This window comes from Balaenoptera physalus (genome assembly GCF_965194825.1).
Source record: "Balaenoptera physalus genome assembly, chromosome: 2".
Lineage (NCBI taxonomy): Eukaryota > Metazoa > Chordata > Mammalia > Artiodactyla > Balaenopteridae > Balaenoptera > Balaenoptera physalus.
Genome location: NC_138883.1, coordinates 156077140 through 156099082, shown reverse-complemented (window position 1 = coordinate 156099082; position 21943 = coordinate 156077140). Strand labels below are relative to the sequence as shown.

At 44.2% G+C, this 21943-nt stretch overlaps 1 protein-coding gene across 2 annotated transcripts in view; it reads left to right on the top strand.

Annotated features, from left to right (window-relative positions):
* The first annotated feature begins 9966 nt into the window (after nucleotides 1-9966).
* Nucleotides 9967-21943, top strand: part of ITIH5 (inter-alpha-trypsin inhibitor heavy chain 5) — an 80598-nt gene continuing 68621 nt past the window's right edge. For both annotated transcript variants that reach the window (XM_082450567.1, XM_082450566.1), the window contains exons 1-2: nucleotides 9967-10154; nucleotides 19228-19272. In XM_082450567.1, coding sequence (XP_082306693.1) covers nucleotides 10065-10154; nucleotides 19228-19272 — 135 coding nt within the window. In that variant the 5' untranslated portion in view covers nucleotides 9967-10064. The remainder of the gene's footprint in view (nucleotides 10155-19227; nucleotides 19273-21943) is intronic.

Genomic DNA, 21943 nt, shown 5'->3' with positions numbered 1-21943 from the left:
ACAAGGGGTGACCAGGAATCAGGAATTTGCACTTCCCATCACACCCTGCAACCCGCCCTTGGGCACCCAGCAGCACTGCTGACTTTGCCAGGAGCCCCTTCACCACACTGTGAAGGAAAGAAATCTTTGGGGTCAAATGATCAGCAAAGTGGTCTCTTCTAGGACACATAGGGGGTGTTTTCAGTAGGAAGCTGCTGTGCGAAATCAGGAAGAACAGTCTGGCAGAGTCTGGAAGAATGATTTTAGAGCTCCTGCTTACTGGGGAAAAGATTTTAGTTTTATTCGAAGTTTCTGTTTTTACCGCGATTCCTAAGTCTAACCAAAGTGGCTTTTGGAAGGTGTGGATCTGCAAATCTCAGCCAGTAAATAACCGGAAATGTTTTCATATGTGTCTCCACTAGATGGCGCAAGGTGCTCACCTATTTTGAGGTGATCCAAAGGCCCTTGGGCAAAATAGGGACCAAGAACAGTAAAGCATTGACCAGGCAGTGGGTGGAAACGAACTCCCGTGTCATTCTAGAATAATCATAGGCACTCTACTGTAGTGGCACTGCATAAGCACACGCCTAATATCACCAGTCAACCATGCAGTGTTCCCTCCAAAAACGCTGGCATCGTCATGTATTAAAATTATTGATCCTGGGCTTCCCTGGTGGTGCAGTGGTTGAGAATCTGCCTGCTAATGCAGGGGACACGGGTTCGAGCCCTGGTCTGGGAAGATCCCACATGCCGCGGAGCAACTAGGCCCGTGAGCCACAACTACTGAGCCTGCGTGTCTGGAGCCTGTGCCCCGCAACAAGAGGCCATGACAGTGAAAGGCCCGCGCACCGCGATGAAGAGTGGCCCCCGCTCGTTGCAACTAGAAAAAGCCCTCGCACAGAAACGAAGGCCCAACACAGCCAAAAATAAACAAGTAAATTAATTAATTAAAAAAAAAAGTAACATGTGTTCAAGTACAATTGGTGTCCTTAAAAAAAAAAAATTATTGATCCTGACATATAACACATAAAACTCATGAATACCCAAGAGAGATTCACTTCTAAGTCTTATTCAGGAGCTGCACTTAGGAAACAGAAGATATGGATAATTACTTACTGTAAACTAATCAGCCAGTCGAGCAAGGCACATTTACTGAATACTTTCTATATGCCAGTATCCTAAGGTGGGTACCCTGGGAGTGGAGTCCCACATACCCTTAACTCGACTTCCCTGTTGGTAACATCTCACATAATTACGGTACAAGATCAAAATCAGGGAAATTGTCATTGGTCCGATCCACAGACTTAGATTTCACCAGTTTTATATACACGTGTGTGTGTGTGTGTGTGTGTGTGTGTGTGTGAAGGGGGATTAGTTCTTTACAATTATATCACGCATGTAGACGTGTGTAACGACCACCACAGTCAATACAGGACAGTTTCATCACCACAAAGGTGTCCCTTGAATTGTTACTCCTTTATAGTTACACCCAATCCCTCCATCGCTCAGCCCTTCCCTGCATCCCTAGACCCTGGCAACCAGATGGGATGATGCACGTGCCAACATTAATGGGTGTATTAGTCAGCTCAGGCTGCTGTAACAAAGTTCCACAGACTGGGGGCTTAAACAACAGACATTTATTTCTCAAGTTGTGAAGGCTGGAAGTCCAAGATCAAGGTGCCGGCGGATTTGGTTCCTGGTGAGAGCTCTCTTTCTGGCTTGAAGATGGTCACTTTCTCACTGTGTCGTCATAGAGTGGAGAGAGAGAGAGCTCTGGTGTCTCCTCCTCTTCTTATAAGGAGGAGACCCCACCCTTATGACCTCATCTCACCCTAATCACCTCCCAAAGGCCCCACCTCCAAATACCATCACATTGGGGGTTAGGGCTCCAACATACGAATTTTAGGTGGACACAAACATTCAGTCTATAACACAGGTGATGACTGAGGACCAGTGGACCCTTCCTTATACCCCCAATCCATTCCCTAATGACTTGATGGAACTTAGGACCCATCCAACGGAGAGGAAGGAAGGCAAAGAACACTAAATTGACTAAGAAAACAGTAATTTGATTTTTAAAAGACCCATATGTATGGTTTATCATGAATAGGCAAGTGTAAAGTTCATTCTACACAGGAGGATGGGAACTCAGTATGGAGAAAACCTTGAGATACAGGGGAAAAAGGATTACATATTTTGGTTCAGCGAGTCTGCACCCATGAGATTCAAACCTGCTGCATGTGTTACAGAGACAAGAGAATTTCTCCTTCACTAGCCAGGCAGCAAGCCTGTGAGCACCGGAGAAAAAACTCAATGACAGCTCTGTTGTTAAGTCTTGATTTCAGAGAGTGCGATCTATCTCTTGGCATCAACCACAAACCCAACACTGTTTTGCTTTAGTCAAAACCCTTCCAAAGACATACCTGTGGCTTTCAGTGAAGTTCTCTGGACATCTCCCAACATCTGTCTGGAAAGGATCCAGCAGGTCATCAGGGAGAAAACTCACGCTGTGGATGAACTCCAAGTTTTGCTGGCTTCTCCATCTTCAGTGCCTCAGAGAGAAAGAAAAAGCCTGGTGGGTCATTCACGTTGGGCACTGAGGCAGGTTGAACTGATCCTCCGTCCCTGTTGTAGCATCAGCAAAGTCTCTGTGCTATTTCAAGTCTTCTGTGGTCCCTGGTTAAATCCCAGAAAACCAGGACACCTCTCGGGGCCCTAGGCATCCTTCCAAAAGATAAGATTAATTCCTAACTTTGCACTGAGCTTGTTCGGTGTTTAGTGAGCACTTCTACAGAGACAAACCATTGCTCAACGAACAAATATTTCTTCAGAATGATTTGCCTGGCTTTGGATTACTCTTTAACACAGATGCAGAAAAGTAAAGACAGCCATCCACAGCTAATGCCGAAGAGTGAGGAACTGGCTTTGATTTTGTGTGTGTGTGTGCATTTCAGGAAATAAGGCCAAATTCATGCTAGTTGTGCCTTCTGATGACCTCAGGAATAATAAAAATATATTACTATATATAATCCTTAAAATTTTTCAAGGGAAGGAGATACCTTAGTCCGTATGTTTGCAGAAAGATGATAGCAATTTCTGAGAGCAGATTTTTTGGGGGGATCCTTGAAGGGGCAAGGGTCTCCAGCATAGAAAAATAGAGGTAGGAGTGGGGAAAGTGACAGATTAGAACTCGCTTCTCTCACCATGAGAACTCAAGCCTATCAGGATCTAATCCTCTCAGAGAAGATTAAACATTGGATAGAATGTTATATTGAGGGTCAAATTCAGTTGCCTTTCCCCTGTTCTTTTAATTATAACTCTCACAAAGATGAATAAATAATAAAGAGAGATAATTGTGGGCTAAAAGCATTTTCAGCCATTGAAAGTCAATATTCTGCTCTTTCTTGGAAAATATTCACCCCCGGAGAGGTAAACACTTTGTCTAAGGTCTTATGGCCATTCAGGCTGGTGTGGTAGAAATTCCCAATGAAAGGCACACCGTGCAGAGCAGGCCATTCTGAGCCTTCCTTACTGAGTCAAGAAATATTTCTCAAGCTTGGAGGACATGCTGGGGGCTGACGAAGCATACGAAGATGAACAGAACACAGAGCCTGCCCTCCACTGGGTCTTGGTTTAGTAAGAAAGACGTGTAAACAAAGAGATGAGGTCTCTACTAGAGGCGTAAACCGCACTCACCAACCTGGTGAGTCAGTGGAATGCATTCCAGCAAAGAGATGAATCCACGCAAAGCAAGGAAGAAAGACAGAACAAGAGCGTGTATAGGAAACCAGAAGTCATTGAGTATGGTGTGTGTGTGTGTGTGTATGTGTGTCTGTGTTTTGGGGCGTACAGGTCCCTCCCATGTGTGCTACTGAGGCTAGCATTAACCCAACAAGCCCAAGCGAGATCAAGTCTGATGTGAGAGAACCCTCAGGAGTCAGCTTTTCCATTATTATTGTTGTTTTGTTGCAGCTACAATTTTAAATTAATTGATTAATTAAGCCCGAACAGGTAATATATTCACAGTGTTCAAAAGTAAAAAAGTCAAATATTATGTGTAAAAACAAAATTCCTCCCTTCCTCTCCTGGATTCTGACCTGTTCCCACCCTCTCACCATTCTGCCTTCCCCAAACACGCTTCTTCTATGTTTATGTTTCCTAGAATTTCTCTGTGCAAATACAAGGGATTATGAATATGCTTTCTTATCTTCTTCCTTTCTAACACTAAAGACGGCACACACTACACTTGCTCTTTTTTCTTAATTTTATAATATATTGGGTATCTTTCTATAGCAACACGGAGAAAGCTGCCTCATCCTTTCTTCCAGCTTCATGCTATCATGTTATATTTAACCAGACTCCTGTTAATGAACGTTTGGATTCTTTCCAATTTCTGGGCATTACAAACAATGCTGTGATGAATAACCTTGTACCTACACCATTTTATATGTGAGCAGGTTTATTTGTATGATAAATCCCCCAAAGTGGGATTGATGGGTCAAAGAGTAGATGGATGTCCAGATCTGGTAGAGACTGCTGACAGAGGGTTATGTTTCTTTGGCTTTTCACTAGTGGGCCTACCACGTAAATCTAGAGAGAGTTCTACATATATGTTACTATAGACTGGCGTCACAGTCACTTAGCCCAGATGAATCCTAGGTGGGGAGTCCACAGCATGGGTGTCCTTAAAAGGTATGTGTGTTCTTCTCAAGACTTGTCGTTGCCAAGGAGGGGGTGGGTGGGGGAGGGGTGGATTGGGAGTTTGGGATTAGCAGATGCAAACTGTCACATACAGAATGGATAAACAACGAGGTCCTACTGTATAGCACAGGGAACTATATTCAATATCCTGTGATAAACCATAATGGAAAAGAATATGAAAAAGAATGTATAGATATGTATAACTGACTCACTTTGCTGTACAGTAGAAATTAACACATTGTAAATCAACTATACTTCAATAAAATAAATTTTTTAAAAAGTATGTGTGCTCTTTCAAATGCATAGTGCATCACATGAAATGTTTATTGAGCCTAATTTACACTGAGAGCTTTGGAGGCTGTGTAAATGTCTCTGTCAGATTCCTAAACAACATAACCTATCAATACAGCATGTGGCAATGAGCCATTTAATTTAACTTTAATGGTTTACTAAGAACAACTTACTTGATTTACAACTGGTTGCTCACTTTCACGTGGCTGTACTGAAATGTCAAGTTTATTTGATTTGCAATTGTACTTTTTCCTTACATGAGAAGGTTAGACCACATGTTTATCAAGTAAAAATGTATTTTTTAAAGTTTCATTAACATGAAAGGTTTATTCGAAAAAGCAAAAAAATACACATTTAACTACTCACTTTATAGTATTAATAATGGCAGCAAGCATGGGTCACTGCAACAGTAATAATTTTTATAACACCTAGGTATACGGTACCATTTGTGGAGGGTGTGGGCGGGATTTCAGAATCATCTGGGAGATTTCCCAAATGGCATGTTTTCCCCCCAACGCCTTCCTGAGGCTCTGGTTCACCACCTCCTCCACCGCACCACCCCCGGGGACATACTCTTCTCACCCTGCCACCCCAAGGACCCCCAGTGAGACACTATCACTAATAGGGGTGACAAAAACCTTGAAGTCAAAGACAGTTCTTTAAAAAAAATTAGCTTGATGAAAAAAATATAGCATAATGCCTCCATTTACTTATCTCCTTTTGCAAGGGGCTGGACAAAACATTGTCACGAGACTGCACTGGTCTGCAGGTTTGCCCTTGGGGACTACTGCGATCTCCTTTCCCACCTGTTAGCTCAGGAACATTCTACAGGTAACTCCCCAAACTTGGACCTTTCCCCCCGCATTCTGTGTTCTTTTCCTCGATGTCAAAGCCTTTTCCACTCTTGCACCTTCTCCTTCCCCTGTCTCCTTAATGCCCTGTCTTCTCCACCTGGAATCAAATCTGATTCATGCAAAGAATAATTTCCACTTCCTCCCCGAAGCCTTTTCTAATTATTCTAGACCACAATCACAATCTCACCCTCCTCTCCACTTAGCATCTCACCACTGAGCTCAAATTATGCTGTCTGTTAGTTCCACCTTCATATCTAAATGGTAAATTCTTCCAGGTTGTGGACCGTGTCTAAAACCCCTGTTATAACACAGCTAGCACAGGGCATCATAAAGACAGAAACACATTCTTTCAACCATCCATCAAACACACTGCATGTCGACTCTATTCCAGGCAGACTGGGAATATAAAAATGAGCATGAGACAATCCTTGCCCATGAGCAAATCAAGTCTAATTAGGGTCTCAAATCTGTAAGCAGATAATTAAAATAAAGTATGATGTGTTACACTTTGTGAATAGTTGATAAATTCAGCAAATCATCAATCAGAAGAAATTGGAAAACTGTATTCTCTGCTTCCAGTTTCACAAATCTTCTGTCTGGGTAAAACTCACTGTCTGTAAACTAGGTGAACAGTGGGTATAACTAGACTCCCAAGATATCAAGGGCTCCTGAGAAACCGTGAAGCCAAAGCCAAAAGGAATCCGTTTCCTCCCCAGTCTTTTTGATTAAAAAAAAAAAAGGCAAGTTGTAAGAAACTGTCAGGATTATGCAAAGTTGTCAGGGGTCCAGGAGAAACACAAGGCCATGTAAGTAGATAAAAAGGTGAGACCAAGGAGGTGAGAAAGAGCTGGCCCAGAATAGAACAATGGCCTTGCAAACACTCAGAAAGGAGCACAGGCGAGGGAGGGACTGAGGGTGGGGGCCGGAGGAAGGGCTTGAATCTCAGAGCAGCTGGATAGAGGGACCAGGGGGTGACCATCGGGGGTAAGTTCAAGGGAGAAGAAAAGAAACCAAATGGACAGCCTGCCTTCTCTCTTCAGTCTCTGCCCTGGCTACGCTAGCTGGGCCCATCAATTGGTGGTCTCAAGTAGGGGACCAGGGGAAAGCCCCTAACCCTAATGAGTCCGATTCTAAAATTTTGGAATCCCTGGCCCATTCTTCAGTTACACAGGGGAGCCATTTCCTGGCAAGAGTCGGCACGGGGGCCTCTCTGACCGGCAGCTCCTCTTCGTTCTTGCACTACGAAGCCCTTGCTGCTGAGCCCTAGACCCAGATTCTGTCAATGAGCACCTGGGTCCTGGCTGGAGATTTGTGCCTAACTGGAGTGTGGGCCTGGTAAGCCCCTGACGTGTCTCCTTGGAGAAGTCAGGATAGGGTTTTGGCTTTGAGGTTTTAGAAGCTTTGTGGTCTCAAACTGCAAAGTCAGCAACTCCTGGCATCAAAGCACACAGGCGTGGGGACACCTCAGTCCCTTCTGGGGGAGGACAGTTAAATTTTTTTTCATCCATATTTATAAGGTCAATATAAATAATTATCTATGCTTATCAAGAGTTTTGCAAACCTTTCATAGGGTTATTTGGTTTCTTTGTGGGTTTTTTTGGCAGCAAGGAATGTGGGATCTTAGCTCCCCAACCAGGGATCTACCCTGCACCCCCTGCATTGGAAGGTAAAGTCTTAAACACTGGATCGCCAGGGAAGTCTCACTGGGTTTTATTTGTATCACACTACCTAGTTTTTAAAGACCATCCCTATCTGGTCATGCAGACGCTCTGACATCACACAGAAGCCTAGGCTACTACAGTCTGCAAATACTGGGAAGTTTAGAAACTCTCTCAAGTCGCATAGCTAGAAAGTGAATACAGCCCAGGCCTCCTCTGCCCCAGCACAGCCAGCTCGGCGGCAGGGGTGGGGGGCACCCCCAGGCCTCCAGTCTCCTAATTCCATTCATGGACTGCTTCTTCAATGCTAACTATACCCTCAGCACAGTGTTACAAGTTGTGGAAGATGCTTGCCCTCAGGGAAGGTGCGATCCATTTGGTCAAAGGGGCCACAAAACAATGTAACAACGCACTAGCACCACAGCCTAGAGTAGAGTTGGAGAGTCCTACCAGATGAAGAAAATAAAACTCTTCTCTTGACTGTTTGACCTCTGCTGAAACCAGCTGGGACAAATTGGGACAAAGAGCAGATATAAGGTCAAAAATAGAGTCCAGTAGGAGAGGGATGGTAGAAAGACAAAGACCGGGTCCCAGTCCTGTTGGAGGATTGATGGAAATAACAGTGGCTGTTATTGTTTCCTTTCAAATAACCCGGCTTTGTCCAAATTCAACTTTCAGTTCACCAGTAGGTATTTCCCTTTGGCGGCGAGGAGGTGGTGGGGGGAATAGGCAAAACTTGATTCCAGATTTGGGGCTCTCCTCCTTAGTTTTAAAATGAGGAGGTGGGTAGGCAGGCTTTGTACGCTGCAAAGTTTCTAAGTGCGCCTGGGATACATCTGTAACTCACGGTTAGTAAAGAACTAAAAATAAAAATCCTTTGACTTCCTTCTCCTTTACCAGTGTTTTTGTTGCAGAAACCCCGCTGGCCCAGCTACTGTCACTTCGTGTTGGTGGCATTTTAAAAAATTAGTCAGTGGTTAGGCTATTAAATGTTCAACTGCTAATGACGATTTTCCTTTCATTTATTTTACCATAGCAACATTTCCCCCTCTCTTAATGTCTTTGTTTAAACAATCAGCATTTCAACAAGAGTAAATAAAATATTTTAATAAGAGATATCACCATAAGCTAACACACCCACTGTTTTCATTTTTCCCTGATTCTGATGTCTGTGCATATGTATTTTTACCTAATTACATTCATACTCTCGATACGTCATGTGATCTGACTTTTTCCTTTAGATTATGCTGTAAACATTTTCCGTTTCCATAGACCTCGTTATTATTATTTAATAGCTGCATAATATTCCACAGAATGGACGTTCCATCATTTGAGTTAACCATTTCCCTGTTCTTGGCCACCGAGATTGATGCCAACTTCTATTACTCAGTGTATTGATTTAGATGCAATTTTTACAGAGACATAAAAAATGTCTTTGAGGTGTTTGTCTTTTGGAAGAGGAAACAAACAGCTCCAGCTCATTGTGTGTCTACCAGGTACAAAGATGGAGCCCAGACTCTAAAAGGCCAGTCAGTGAGTGAGTGGTTGCCAGATAATTATTCTATCTATGACAGGACAGAAACATCACCGATAGTTTGTTAACTACGATAACAATGACATTCACTTTCATGATTAACAACCAAAAAATCAGAAATACTACGACATGGTGCCAATCCTAGCTTCCTCTTTTCTGTTCCCTTATGCCAGAGCCACATAAAACGGGACCACATTGCTAATGCCACTCTGCATTAGACTACAAATTAGCACCCCTTCATTGGGCCTGTGAGCGTCAGAGTTGGATGCCAAGGGGAATGCGCTGTTCTCTCGGAAGAAGGCAGAAGGTCTCTTGTTGCCTTTAGGCTGGCAGGTGGGGGAATGGTGGTGGTACATACAGTAGGTGAGGGGGTGGTATATATTAGCAGTGGGAGGGTGGTATATATGGGGGGTATATATAGCAGGTGAAGGGGTGGGCTGTGTACCGAGGGTCAGGCTGGCCCTTACCGTGTTCTCCTGCGACAGGAATGAAGCGAGTCCATGAAGAAGCGGGAAAGGAAGAGAGGGTTGGGGGCCTTGAGGTGGAGGCAGGTGCCACAGGCTGGATGGAGAAGGGAGGCAAAGAAGCCGAGGGAGGGGCGGGGCTTATGGGTGGTGGGGAAGGGGACAAGGGAGGGGGTGCGAGCTGTGCGCTCTGGACGGCGGGGGGGATACCCGGCGCCGGTGCAGCGGCGCGGGGAAGGACGGAGGCGGGGCTCGCGGGAGTGCTGGGCCGGAAGCGGGGGGCTCGCGGGAGTTCAGGGCCGGAGGGGCGAGGGGGCGGGACCGAAGGGCGCGGGGGCGGGGCCGGGGCGGGGTGCGCGGGGCGCGGGCGGGAGGTGCGCGGTGGGGCGGGGTCTGTGGTGGTGAGGGGCCCGGGCGGGGCGTGCAGGGGCGGGGCCTGTGGGGCGCGGGGGCGGGGCAAGAGGGCGCGGGGGCGGGGCCGCGCGCGTTCGCAGCCGCGAGCCCAGCGCTGAGCCCAGCGCTGTACCCAGCGCTGTACCCCGCGCGTCCCGCCGCGTCCCGGTGCCACCGCCGCGGCCCCACCATGCTCCCGCTGCTCGGGCTGTGCTTGGCCCTGCCGTTCTGCGCGGGGTCGCTGGAAGAGGCGCAGAGCTGGGGGGACACTTCGGAGCAAGTAAGTGGAGTTCGGGGGGCCGCAGGGCGGGCCCGGGACGCGGGCTGCCGCCCTTTCCCACCGCCTCCTTCGGGCGCGTGGCTGCCGGACAGGCTCCTGGACGCGAGGAAGGGAGGGTTCACCCCCATCTCCTGTCACATCGTCCCTCCACCTCCTCTCTGTCCCCAGCCTTCTGCTCGGGAACTTCCCCATCTACTGGTCCCTCGAGGAGAGCGTCTGGCTGGCGAAGTTTCTTGCAGAATTGTGTCTGCCACTTCAAAATCCTGCAGAACCAAATCTCCTTGGCTCCTGTTACCTGCGCGGGTTTCTGCTAGTTTTTTGTTGTTCATTTCTGAGCCAGAGCCCCAGGTTAACTACAGGATTCTTTAAGACTCGTGTGTGGGGTAGTGTGTTGTTGCTGTCGGTTCCTAGTTGTTCCAGAGAGAAAGCACATCTAGGAAAAGTTCCAAACTCCTGGAAGCCTCTGCTTTTCCCATCTGAAAACAGGGAGAACACGACTTTCCATCAGGTTCTTATCAATGCTTTAGCAGTTTAAAGGTGGCCAGATGATGGGCAGAGGATCAAGAACCAAAGGGTCTCAGTTACCCTGGTTAATACTCTGTGTATCTGCCAGGGTTTTTAAAATGGCTTAACCTCACAGGTGAATGAAACCTGCAAATATGAAATCTCAGTACAATGCCCCATGGATAGGAAAGCTCTTTGACGAATATAAAACAGGTTGGAACAGTTTTCAAAGCGCAGACCTTATAGGGAGAAATGGCTCTGTCCCGATTAAAGGCTCCTGGTGCTGTTTACACACACGTATTTAAGTTGTTTAGCTGATAGCATGCTTTCACAGGATGGGAAGAAGAGATAAGCAAGTATACTTTCTGTCCCCTTTCCCAGCACTTTGGTTTGAAGAGCAGATCTGGAAAACAGAATCTACCTAAACATCCCGTAGTTACTTTCATGTTGACGCTCCCTCAAGGATGTGCTTATCTGTGAAATGGAAGAAATGGTCATTCTCTTGTAGGACTATCAGGAGAAATAACCCATAAAAATTCCAGGAGGCTGTGCGGTGGAGGAGAAACATGCAGGCTTGGGATCCAGAGCGAAAGGCTAGTCTCTCCTTTGCCCTTTACAGCTGTGTGGCCTGGACAAGCTGCTTACCTTCTCTGAGCCTTCCTTTACTGTCCATCACAGCACGGAACACACCTCCTCTTGAGCATACTTGTAAGGATCCAGCTGCTAGTTTATGTAAAGGACCTGGTATACAGTGGGTGCTCAAGAAATGGTAGCTGTTTTGGTCAGTGGTTAAGGGCATAGACTTGGTGCCTGGGCTCGATTCCTGATTCTGGCACTTACCAGCTCTGTGACGCTGAGCAAGGTCCTGGGTGCTTCAATCTCCAATTCTGTGAAAAGTGGGAGAGAATAGGGTGATGAGGATTGGATAGTTAATACACCTAAGGTGCCGGGAACGGTGTCAGCACTTAATGTTGGTGGCTGCTGTTAGGCTTGGGCAGCTGAAATGCTGAGGGTAGGAATTTAGGGTAAAGATCCTAAAACTTTTTTTAGGGGGCGGAGGGAGAAGAATGTGGGAAGCACTGAAACAAAGATTCTGTTTGTGAACTAGGAGGAGGGACTAAAGCTCTGACATCTGCGAGTCCAAGTAGGCTTAACACTGAACTTCCCTGAATAGAAGAACACAGGTTTAGCCCATTTTAGTGACTTCATGCAGTCGTCAACTCACGGCACTATTTATTCATCTGGAAAATGACTAAATCAGAAAAGACTCCAAATATAAAGTTCTGTGAAAATTTGCGATTTTACCTTTTTATCCCTACTGTATTAAAAAAAATTTGTGTGTGTGTATAAGATGTAGGATTTGAGAGCACAGGCTCCAGAACCAGACTTCCTGGGTTTGAATCCTGGCTCTGCACTTACTGGGGAGTTAATTAACATCTATGAGCCCCTATTTACCCATCTTGAGAATGGGGATGATGAGATTACTTAATTAAAAGGATTTTGAAGATTAAAATAGTTAATATACTTAGAACTTAGAATGGTGCCTGGCAATGCAGTTAGTGCTCTGGTCTCAATAATTATGGTCTTCAAAATTATATGTGAACAATTTTTAAAATTTATTTTTTATTGAAGTATAGTTGAATTACAATGTGTTAATTTCTGCTGTATAGCAAAGTGATTCAGTTATACATATATATATTTACATTCTTTTTCATATTCTTTTCCATTATGGTTTATCACAGGATATTGAATATACTTCCCTGTGCTATACAGTAGGACCTTGTTGTTTATCCTTTCTGTGTATAATAGTTGGCATCTGCTAATCCCTAACTCCCAATCCAAACCTCTCCCACCATCCCTCCCCCTTGGCGACCACCAGTCTATTCTGTATGTCCCTGATTCTCTTCTGTTTCATAGATAGGTTCATTTATGTCCAGTTTTAAATTCCACATATAAGTGATAATCATATGGTATTTGGTGAACAATGTTTAAATGTCAATGAATATGTAAGTTTTAACGTACCTGAACTTGCCTATTAGCTTGTGTGGCAATTCTTGTGCTGCAACTTGCCTATTAGCTTGTTATATACCTTTAATTGAAAATATTACTAATAATATCCTAGATTCAAGTCCCTTCCTCCCTGTCCACCTCATCTGTAAACAGTGTTACCCGTAGTGTAATAAACCCACTATCAGCAGCGGTTTTCAAACTTCATCCTGCAGAAGGACACTCGGGGGCTCTTTAAACATTCAGATTCCTATGCTCCACCCCCATTAATTTCCATCCACTAGGTTTGGGTGGGACCCAGATGATCCTGATGCAGGGGATGCATGGACCACACTTAGACTAATTCAGCTTTGAAAGAACCTTTCAGGAAATTAATATTAAAAAGCAAGGCTCTTGTATAAAATCAGCCTGCTTTCAAATTGATATGGTTTCTTTTTTTAAAAAAAAATATTTATTTAGTTATTTATTTTTGGCTGTGTCGGGTCTTCATTGTGGCTCGCGGGCTTCTCTCTAGTTGTGGCATGAGGGCTCGTGGGCTTAGTTGCCCAGCGGCATGTGGGATCTTGGTTCCCCGACCAGGGATCGAACCCGCGTCCCGTGCATTGGAAGGCAGATTCTTAACCGCTGGACCACCAGGGAAGTCCCTCAAACTGATACGGTTTCTTTAACTAAGGATGGAGCTATGTTCCCATTATTACAAAAGCAGTTTTTAATTTACAGGATAATAGTAGGCACCAAGTGTTGAGTGTCAGGGAGAGTTTGCTAGGAGCTCTATGTAAAAATAATATGAAGCAATAAAGTATATGGTTAAGAACACCCCAAGTGGAACCAGACTGCCTGGGTTCAAATCTGGATCCCACCACTTACTGGCTGTGTGTACTTGGGCAAGTAACTTAACCTCTCTGGGTCTCCGTTTCCTCACCTGCAAGATGGCGTTGTTAATGGTTCCTACCTCATAGACGGGGGTGGATCTAAGTTTTGAGAGGGGAGTCAAGTTTACCTAATGGGCAAAGCCCTCTTAAAGAAAAATGCCAAATGCTAAAAGTGCTAAAATAAACATTTATTTAGAATGATAAATAAATCACAGCAAATGACACATTTTGACAAACACTACGAATACCACCGTTTGTTAAGGGACCGTGCAAGTGAAGGATCCTGACGCTTACCTTTTATTAGCTTCTAAACAATAATAAACTATTGAATAAAAAATAACAAACCCACTTCTGCTCCTGTTTGTTGTGAGGATAAAATGAGTTGATTCAGGCACAGCACTTACACATAGTAAGCACTCAGGTCCTATTAGCTATTTGGGTTGTTTATGTGCAGCCTGGTTGAATCTCTGCCACTGCAAGGAAGGCCTCAGCGAGCTTATGCTCCAGGAGAACTATGGACGTCCACCCAGGGGAAGCGATGCATGCAAGTGATATTTCAGAGCCTAGATTAGAACCCAGGAGTGCTGCATGCCAAGCCAGGCTCTCAGTGACTCCTCCAAAGACCGCCACTTTCATATTTACAATGTAATGTAATTTGTTTAAATACAATTTTAATTTGTAGCTCCTGGCACATAGATTGTGTTCAGCATAGGCTTCTGGTACCACACTCACAGTGGGGATACATTTCTAATTCCCTGAATCGAGCATTTCTGCAGTTTTAAGTTTTATAGTCTCTCACTCAGAACCTTTGCATTTGGGAAAACAAAGAAAATCAAGACCAGTTTTGGTTTTTTTTAACGCTTTGAAAAGTAAAGTCAAGGAAAGATTCTGTGAGCTCCAGACCACTCGATAATGTCTCCTTTATGTGCACGGGTGTGATCGTTGCAATGGAGTCCTAAGGCTGGATGGGGAAGAAGGGTATTACGGGAGAGATTCCAGAGATTTACTCACTCCTGAACCAGAACCAGCTATACCTGGTTTCTTTGGGGGGAGGTGGGGAGAAGGATGGGGGAGTCCTGGGAGCTGGGCGATGAGTCGTATGTGACTTCGTGTTCCTAACGAGCGCTCTCCCAAGGTCCTGTATGCGCTAACATAAAGCAGCCGTGCCCCCCGTGCTGTCAGAGGTCCTGTTGGAGGTCCTGTAAGCTTTCTGTATCTAAGGAGCAGAGGGTCCGTTTAGGAAAATGGGGCCATAGGATGGAGACCTGAGCTTTCTTTGTGGGGTTGGGGGGTGGTCCCAACCTCCTGATTATCTTCCCACAAGCCAGATCCATTTCCCTTGTTTCTCACAGGTTAAAAGAAACAAGGTGACTTGCCTAAGGTTAGTTGGTTTGGGTTTTGTTTTTGTTTTTCCAGCTGCCTGGAAAATTGTTTGGAATTTCAGCCCCCAAAAGAAGTTTCTTCTTCCATTGCTGAGGTTATGGGCCCCCCAAATGGCAAGAGGTTCATAGCAGGACAACCTGCAACAACATTTCTCCAAAGGAAGAGAACTTTTGTGCGGGTGACAGAGAATTACCCAGATGGGATCCTCCCAGACTAAGTGTCCTCGGTCCAGGTGATGGGTGGCATCTCCCGTGCTGTCCAGCCTGTAGCCCTGGGTTTGGTGTCAGGTCCTGTATCAGATCTCTGAGGCAGCGGACTCCTGAGCTCCTGGCTCTTGGTTTCAGGTTTTCAGAATGCCCTCAGAAGATGGAGCCCAGCGGGTAGATACATTTCTGGCACAGAGCCCGCTGGGAACTCATGTCTTCAGCCGCTTGGCGGTGTGTGGCTGAGGCTGGCCTAAGTACAGCCTGAGGGCATGAACCCCGCCTTTCTGTCCCTCTTTCAGTGGACCCGGGTCACTAAAGCATCCATCCCTAACGGGAATGTGTTTGTTTTGCCTATTCACAACATCCCTCACCCTGGGTGGAATTAGGGTTCACTCCTCTTCTCCTTTCCTGTGCTTTCCCATCTGTGGATTTTCTGGAATGCTTTCACGGTGTTTCTCTTCCCTCCCAATCCTGATCCAACACTGTGATTGATCCTGGGGGGAGAATACCATCTCTGTTACCCAAATTACGAACATTAAGCAGTGCCTGCTGTTTTTTACCTCTGGTTGGACTACCCGATGATGGAGTAGAGGAGATTCCAATCCCCCAGCTCTGATGGTGTTATTGCTACATTCTTTGAGCAAAGGCAGTCTTCAGCCACTCTTGCACATCCTGGTAGGGAATGCTGCTTGGTCCATGTGAGTTAAAGAGGCAGATGATGAGCTTCTTCTCAGCATGGTTCCTGTATTGAACTGGATGCTTTTTAAATTTCTCTTCCCCTTTCATTCCACTCCAACAAACATCCTACACAACTACTTCTAGCCATCCCTCCATCGTAAAGACTCTCATGGTCATCTGAGAACATAGTAAACTCTTCTGTTTTCCATTTCCTTTGTAAAAATTACCTCGTCTACTAAGTCTTCCTGAGTGTATTTCTTTCAAGTTAGGTAGTATGGTCCTTGATGGCAAAGATCGTGGCTCACATTTCTCAATAAACACTGTGGTCTGGACATCTGTTCTGATGCTGGAGAAGTAAGCTCAGCTCAGTAGGAGCAAAACATCCTATTTGAGCCATCTCTTAATTCTGTTATTTGGGGGTCCCTGCTCTGAGATTACTCTTCATGGCAGCCCTTGACATTAAGCTGGAGTCGGTTACTTACCTGTCCTTAACCCACACTCCCAGGTTCTTACCAGGCAATGGGAAAACTCTCCAACAATAAAAGGGATCAGGAATTCCTAACTAAAAACAATGAAGATGACATTGCTGTCATTTCCACTTCTAATCCTAGCTGGCACCAGGAAGTTTTGATTCTGGTTCAGTCTGAGTCTAAATTTGGACTGAAGTGTAGCCATCGTGATCCCCTGAGAGGTCAGATAGTCATCTCAAAAATGAAAAACCAACCTCTCTTGTTCTCCTTAATGCTTGTTTATTTTCTTGGAAAACCTATTTTACAAAGGAGGAGACTTCAAAGAAATACTTTAGATCAACCAGAGAACATAAGACCTGAGCAGGGCTGAGCTTCCCTTCTGACCATGGCTATCTTAAGTGGTCCCCAGCCTATTCCACAATTTTAGGAAGGGAGAGGCCTGAGCTGAGCCTGCAGACCCGACGGAGACCTTGCCCAGGACGCTTCTTCTGGCTTTCCTTGGACGGTCCCAATCATCCCATGTCATTTTAGAAATAGAAACCAGTGTCCTCCTAGTCATTGTTTGGTTCTCATATGGAGCCAGGGCCGATGTCAACCTAAATCCTGTACTGATTCTTTCTATTCCATGTTCTGTAGAATAGGAGACTCTATAATGGCTTATAATGGTAATTTACAGTAGCATTATCTATTTTCAGGAGGGATCAGGGAGAGGATAGTGATTAAACCAGTTTCTGTTATACTTTTAGTTAACAAAATGGAAATATCTTTATTGTTTTTTTCCTATTTGGAAATGATACACAGTAATTTGTCCAAAACTGAGGTAGTACAAAAAAGTTTAAAGAAAAAGAATTTAATCACTCAGAGGTAACAGCCATTAGCATTTTGGGCACATTCTACACATGTAGACAATTATAAAAATGAGATCATGTTAAATATAGCGTTTTGCTACCTGATTTAATCACTTAAAATATGTCTGAATGTATAAGTGAGGACAGGCCAGGCTGTCTTCGCTGGGGTAACAACCCCCAAATCTCAGTGACTTAAATGACAAACGTTTATTTCTTGCTTGTATAACGTGTCCATCTTGGATTGTCGGTGCAGCAAGTGTGATCTTGGGCTTGATGGAGCAGTGACCATATCAAACGTTGCTAATTACTATGCCGGTGAGAAAAGGCAGTTCTGGAGGACCTCAGACCTGCGATCAAATCCTTGGCGCAGAAGTGACAGACGCCACTTAACATTCATAACTTACTGGCCAGAGCCAGTCCCGTGGCTCTGTCTTCCCACAAGGGGGCCAGGAAATGCAATCCTTCTGGCAGAGAGTTGGAGAAATATTTGGTGAACAGCACAGAAGTCCAGTAAAATTAACATTGATGTCAGTAAATATAGGCCCATACTATTATTTTCAATAGCTGTATTCTAATTAATCAATGTATCATAATATATTTAACCAAACCATTTTTAAAGGATATGTTAGGCTATTTCCAATGATTAGCAATTGTTTTAAAAGTTGCAAAGAATTTTTTTGTACATTCATTTTTTTCCTATTGATTTTTCCCCCATATGATGCTTTTCTGAAACTACGATTTCTAAATTAGAAGACGTGCATACTGGTGGAAATGTAAAATGTTACAGCTGCTTTGAAAACTGGTTTATCTATTTCTTAAAAGTTATATTTATCATATGATCCAGGAATTCCACTTGTAGGTATCTGCCTGAGGAAGCTAAAAACATATGCCCAACACAAAGAACTCTATGTGAATGTTCATGCAAGTTCCACATTATAAATAATAGCCAAAAAGTAGAAATAACCTAAACGTCCATCAACTGGCCAATGGATAAACAAAATGTGGTGTATCCACACAATGGAATATTATTCAGACGTAAAAAAGAACAAAGTGCTGATAAATGCTACAAGATTATGCTAAGTGAAAAAAGCCAGTAATAAATGACCACATATGGTATGATTCCATGTATATGAAATGCCCCCAGTAGGTAAATCCATAGAGACAAAGTAGATTAGTGGTTGCCTGGGGCCAGGGCAAAGGCTGGGGTTGGGAGCTGGTGGGTAAGGGGTGCAACATTTCTGTTAGGATAATAAAAATGTTCTAAGTTGATTGTCGTGGTGATTGCACAACTCTGTGCATACACTAAAAAACATTGAATTGTTTTAAATGAATGAATTTTATTGTTTGTAAATTATACCTCATAAAGCTGTTGAAAAAGGCATGCATACAGTCTAAGCATATTTTCCAAGTCTGTGATCGACATTGTCAAACTGCCCTCCAGAAAGGCCGATTCATCACTCACAGCAGCGGTAGTTAACACTTCTGTTCTTTAAACAGTGATGTGTCATGAGAAGTAATCAGCAACCAGCTAGGACTTTTAAATTAGTCCAGAGGGGCTGGTTAATTATTATATGATTTTTAAAAATAAGGATGTTATTACCGTCCCATGCCCCTCCTCTGCATGTGGGAAGGTATAACAAATCATCCACAAAAAACACAGTAAGAAAGTTCAAGGTAAGTTCAGTTTTGCTTCCAGAGTTTCCTGGAGTTTTGAGCGGAGTGAATGAGCCCATCAGCGTTGAGCTGACAGGTTTACTCGTTGTAACAGACACAACAGCAAAGAGCTGATTTTCAAGCCAAAAGTGAATGGAAACCAAAAACAGATATTTTCTAATGAACTGTGTCCTGGCCATTTCATCTGTCTTCCCCTAACAGATGTAAGAACCCTCAGGTGAGGAGGGTGTGTAACATTGTGGGTTCAGCAGTCAGCCAGGTCTGAGAGGGATGAATTCTAATCCTGGCCTAGATGCTCCCTGGTTACAGGTCAAAACTGCTTTTCAGGATGGATAACCTTTGCGTGAATTCGAATTGGTTTTAACCCCCCTCATGTAACTCACATGAGAATGACCTCACGATCATATTTTATGTCTCTTTTCTTCTTCTAGGTTGCACTCAGGGTCCCAAGGCAAGTCAGGCTGTTGCAAAGGCTGGTACGTATATTCACGTATATTCCCTTAAAAATCTGTTCCCCTCGCTGTTCTGTGTATTTTGAACCGGGCAATAACTATGTTCGCAGCTTCTCCAAAGCTGATAAATTGCATGTAGAGGAAATCGAACATGAAACAGTGTAGCTTCTGTAAGGCTTTCTTTTATAGGCTTTTATAAGGCTTTCTTAAAGTGGATTTTTTTTCTGAAAAGAGACCTGATTATTCCAGTAGAACTATAAGGACGAAGTGTGAAGTTTTCAAAGACCTTCTTAGAAAAAAGCCCAACACCTAAGTGAATCTTTACTTTTTTATGATGTTCTTACACAAGAAATAAAGGCTGTGTTGTGAAGTAAACAGCTAAAGCAAGCAAAGAATTCACATTTGTAGATTAAAGCTTTGTGTAATGGAAGTTGGTCCAGGCTCTCAGTGCATGCTGGAGGTTTCCAGATGGAACTTGGGCAGATAGATGTTCAGGATTCTAAGCATTTATCTGAAATGATCTCAGTCCTTCCTTCCCACTGTGTGTGCCGTGACATATCAAAATGTGGGGACATGCCTTCAGGCTCTGAGGCTATGGATTCCTGTGTACATCCTCAGGAATGAGCCATTTACCTAAGGCCTCCCCACTCCTGGCTGGTGGTCGAGTCAAGGCTGGATTGACCATGACCAGTGTCGCAATCATTACCATCTTTACTTGGACCAGAACTTTGTGTTCTCATCGTTTTCTGCATGACCTCTTCCTCCCCTCCCTTCTCCTATCCTCCCAATCTCGACTCCCCATACCCCAGGTTTGCTGACCTCATTGTCTCATGTTTTTGTCCATGTTCACATCATCATGCACAGACATATGTGAACATAAACGGGTCAAGAATTGTGAAGAGTCTAGATTTTTACCCTACTTACAAGCCAATAAGCTAGTCTGTTGCTGTTTCATGGTTGCTGGCACCAAACAAGAGACTCCTGAGCCAGAGATGAAGGATGATTTATTACTCACAGTAAGAGCAGAAGTCAGAGTGGCAGGATTGGTGCCTTTCCTCCAGCTCCATTCTCATGTAGTGATACAGAGAGGGCCAGGCGACACCTACACACGTGGCTGGTTTTATCACAAGAGAGGTACTGTAGAGCACAGGGAACTCTACTCAGTCCTCTACGATGACCTATATGGGAAAAGAATCTAAAAAAGAGTGGATATGTGTATAGGTATAACTGATTCACTTTGCTGTACAGCAGAAACGAGCACAGCATTGTGAATCAACTATACTCCAATAAATATTAGTTAAAAAAAAAAAGAGAGAAACGCTAAGCTTAGGGAACCTGACTCTTTTGTAATGTGCGCTAAGCCTGCCTGATCTTTGCCCTGGAGGGAGACATTCTCTTTTTTACTCTGGACTTTAAGCCAACCCGCCCTTTGCTCTGAAGGGAAGCCCCACCTCTCTCTTCCCAAGCTGCTGATTATACGAATATCCTGGAAAATGTAGTACAAAACAGAGGTAGCCAGTGCCTCCGCTCAGAAAATGTGCAGAAATACCAGACTCATGGACAGTAGTCTCCCAGCAAGACATAGATACACGTATTCATTCATTCAACAAGGTTTTTTTTGTTTTGTTTTGTTTTTGGCCAAGCCACGCAGCTTGTGGGATCTTAGTTCTCTGACCAGGGATTGAACCCGTGCTGCTTGCAGTGAAAGCGCTGAGTCCTAACCACTGGACTGCCAGGGAATTCCCAACAAGTATTTTTTTGAATCCTTACTATCTGCCCAGAAATGTTCAAGGCACTGGGAATACAGCAATGAACGAAACAGGCAAAAGACCCTGTCTTTCATAGAGCTTGAATTCTAAAGCAGGGCAGAGATAGACACAGTCAGTAAATAAATGGTTAAGTGTGTTAGGAATAGAGAAGATGCCATGAGAAAAACAACATGGCAGAGGCAGGTGGGGGACCCTCGTGTACATTGGCATGTATGAGAGTTCTCGTATTTGCTTTCAGACAGTGGGACCATGTAACCACAGCTACTGTTCCCTGCATGCTGACCATGTGCCAGGCATTGTCCTGAGCGCCTCATGTGTCATAGCTCAACCAAATATAGAGACGTTTTACAGATGAGAAAACCAAGGTTCAGAGAGATTGAGTCACTTGTCCAAGATTGCACTTTCCAAAAGAGGTGGTTGAACCAGGATTTTGAGTCCCAGCAGTCTAGCTTCTGAGTCTGTGCTTGTCACTCATACACCCACCTGCCTTCTCACCTGATTGTATTTTTCTATTTCTTACTATTTTCACTCAACAGTGCCTCACCTGGCCTACCTCTATCCGTTCTTTTAGATGGTGAAAAATATTACAGGTTGTTGGCACACGATGGTTTATCAAGCATTCTACTATTGATGAGCTTTCAATATTTTTCCAATTTTTTTGCCCCTATAAATGCTGCTACAAAAAATTTTTTTTCTAATATGTAGGTGCTTTTAATTCTATGGCTGAGATTTTTCAGTAAGAGGATTGCTGAGTCAGAGTGCACATACACTTTTAATTTTGATAGATGTAGTCAGACTACTTTTTGAATACACCTAGTACCTTCTGTCTTAATTTCATTTCTATCAGCAGTGATGAATATGTACATTTCTGCCAGCAGTGCTATAATTACTCCTTTTGATTTGTCAGTCTCTTAGATTTAAAGTGA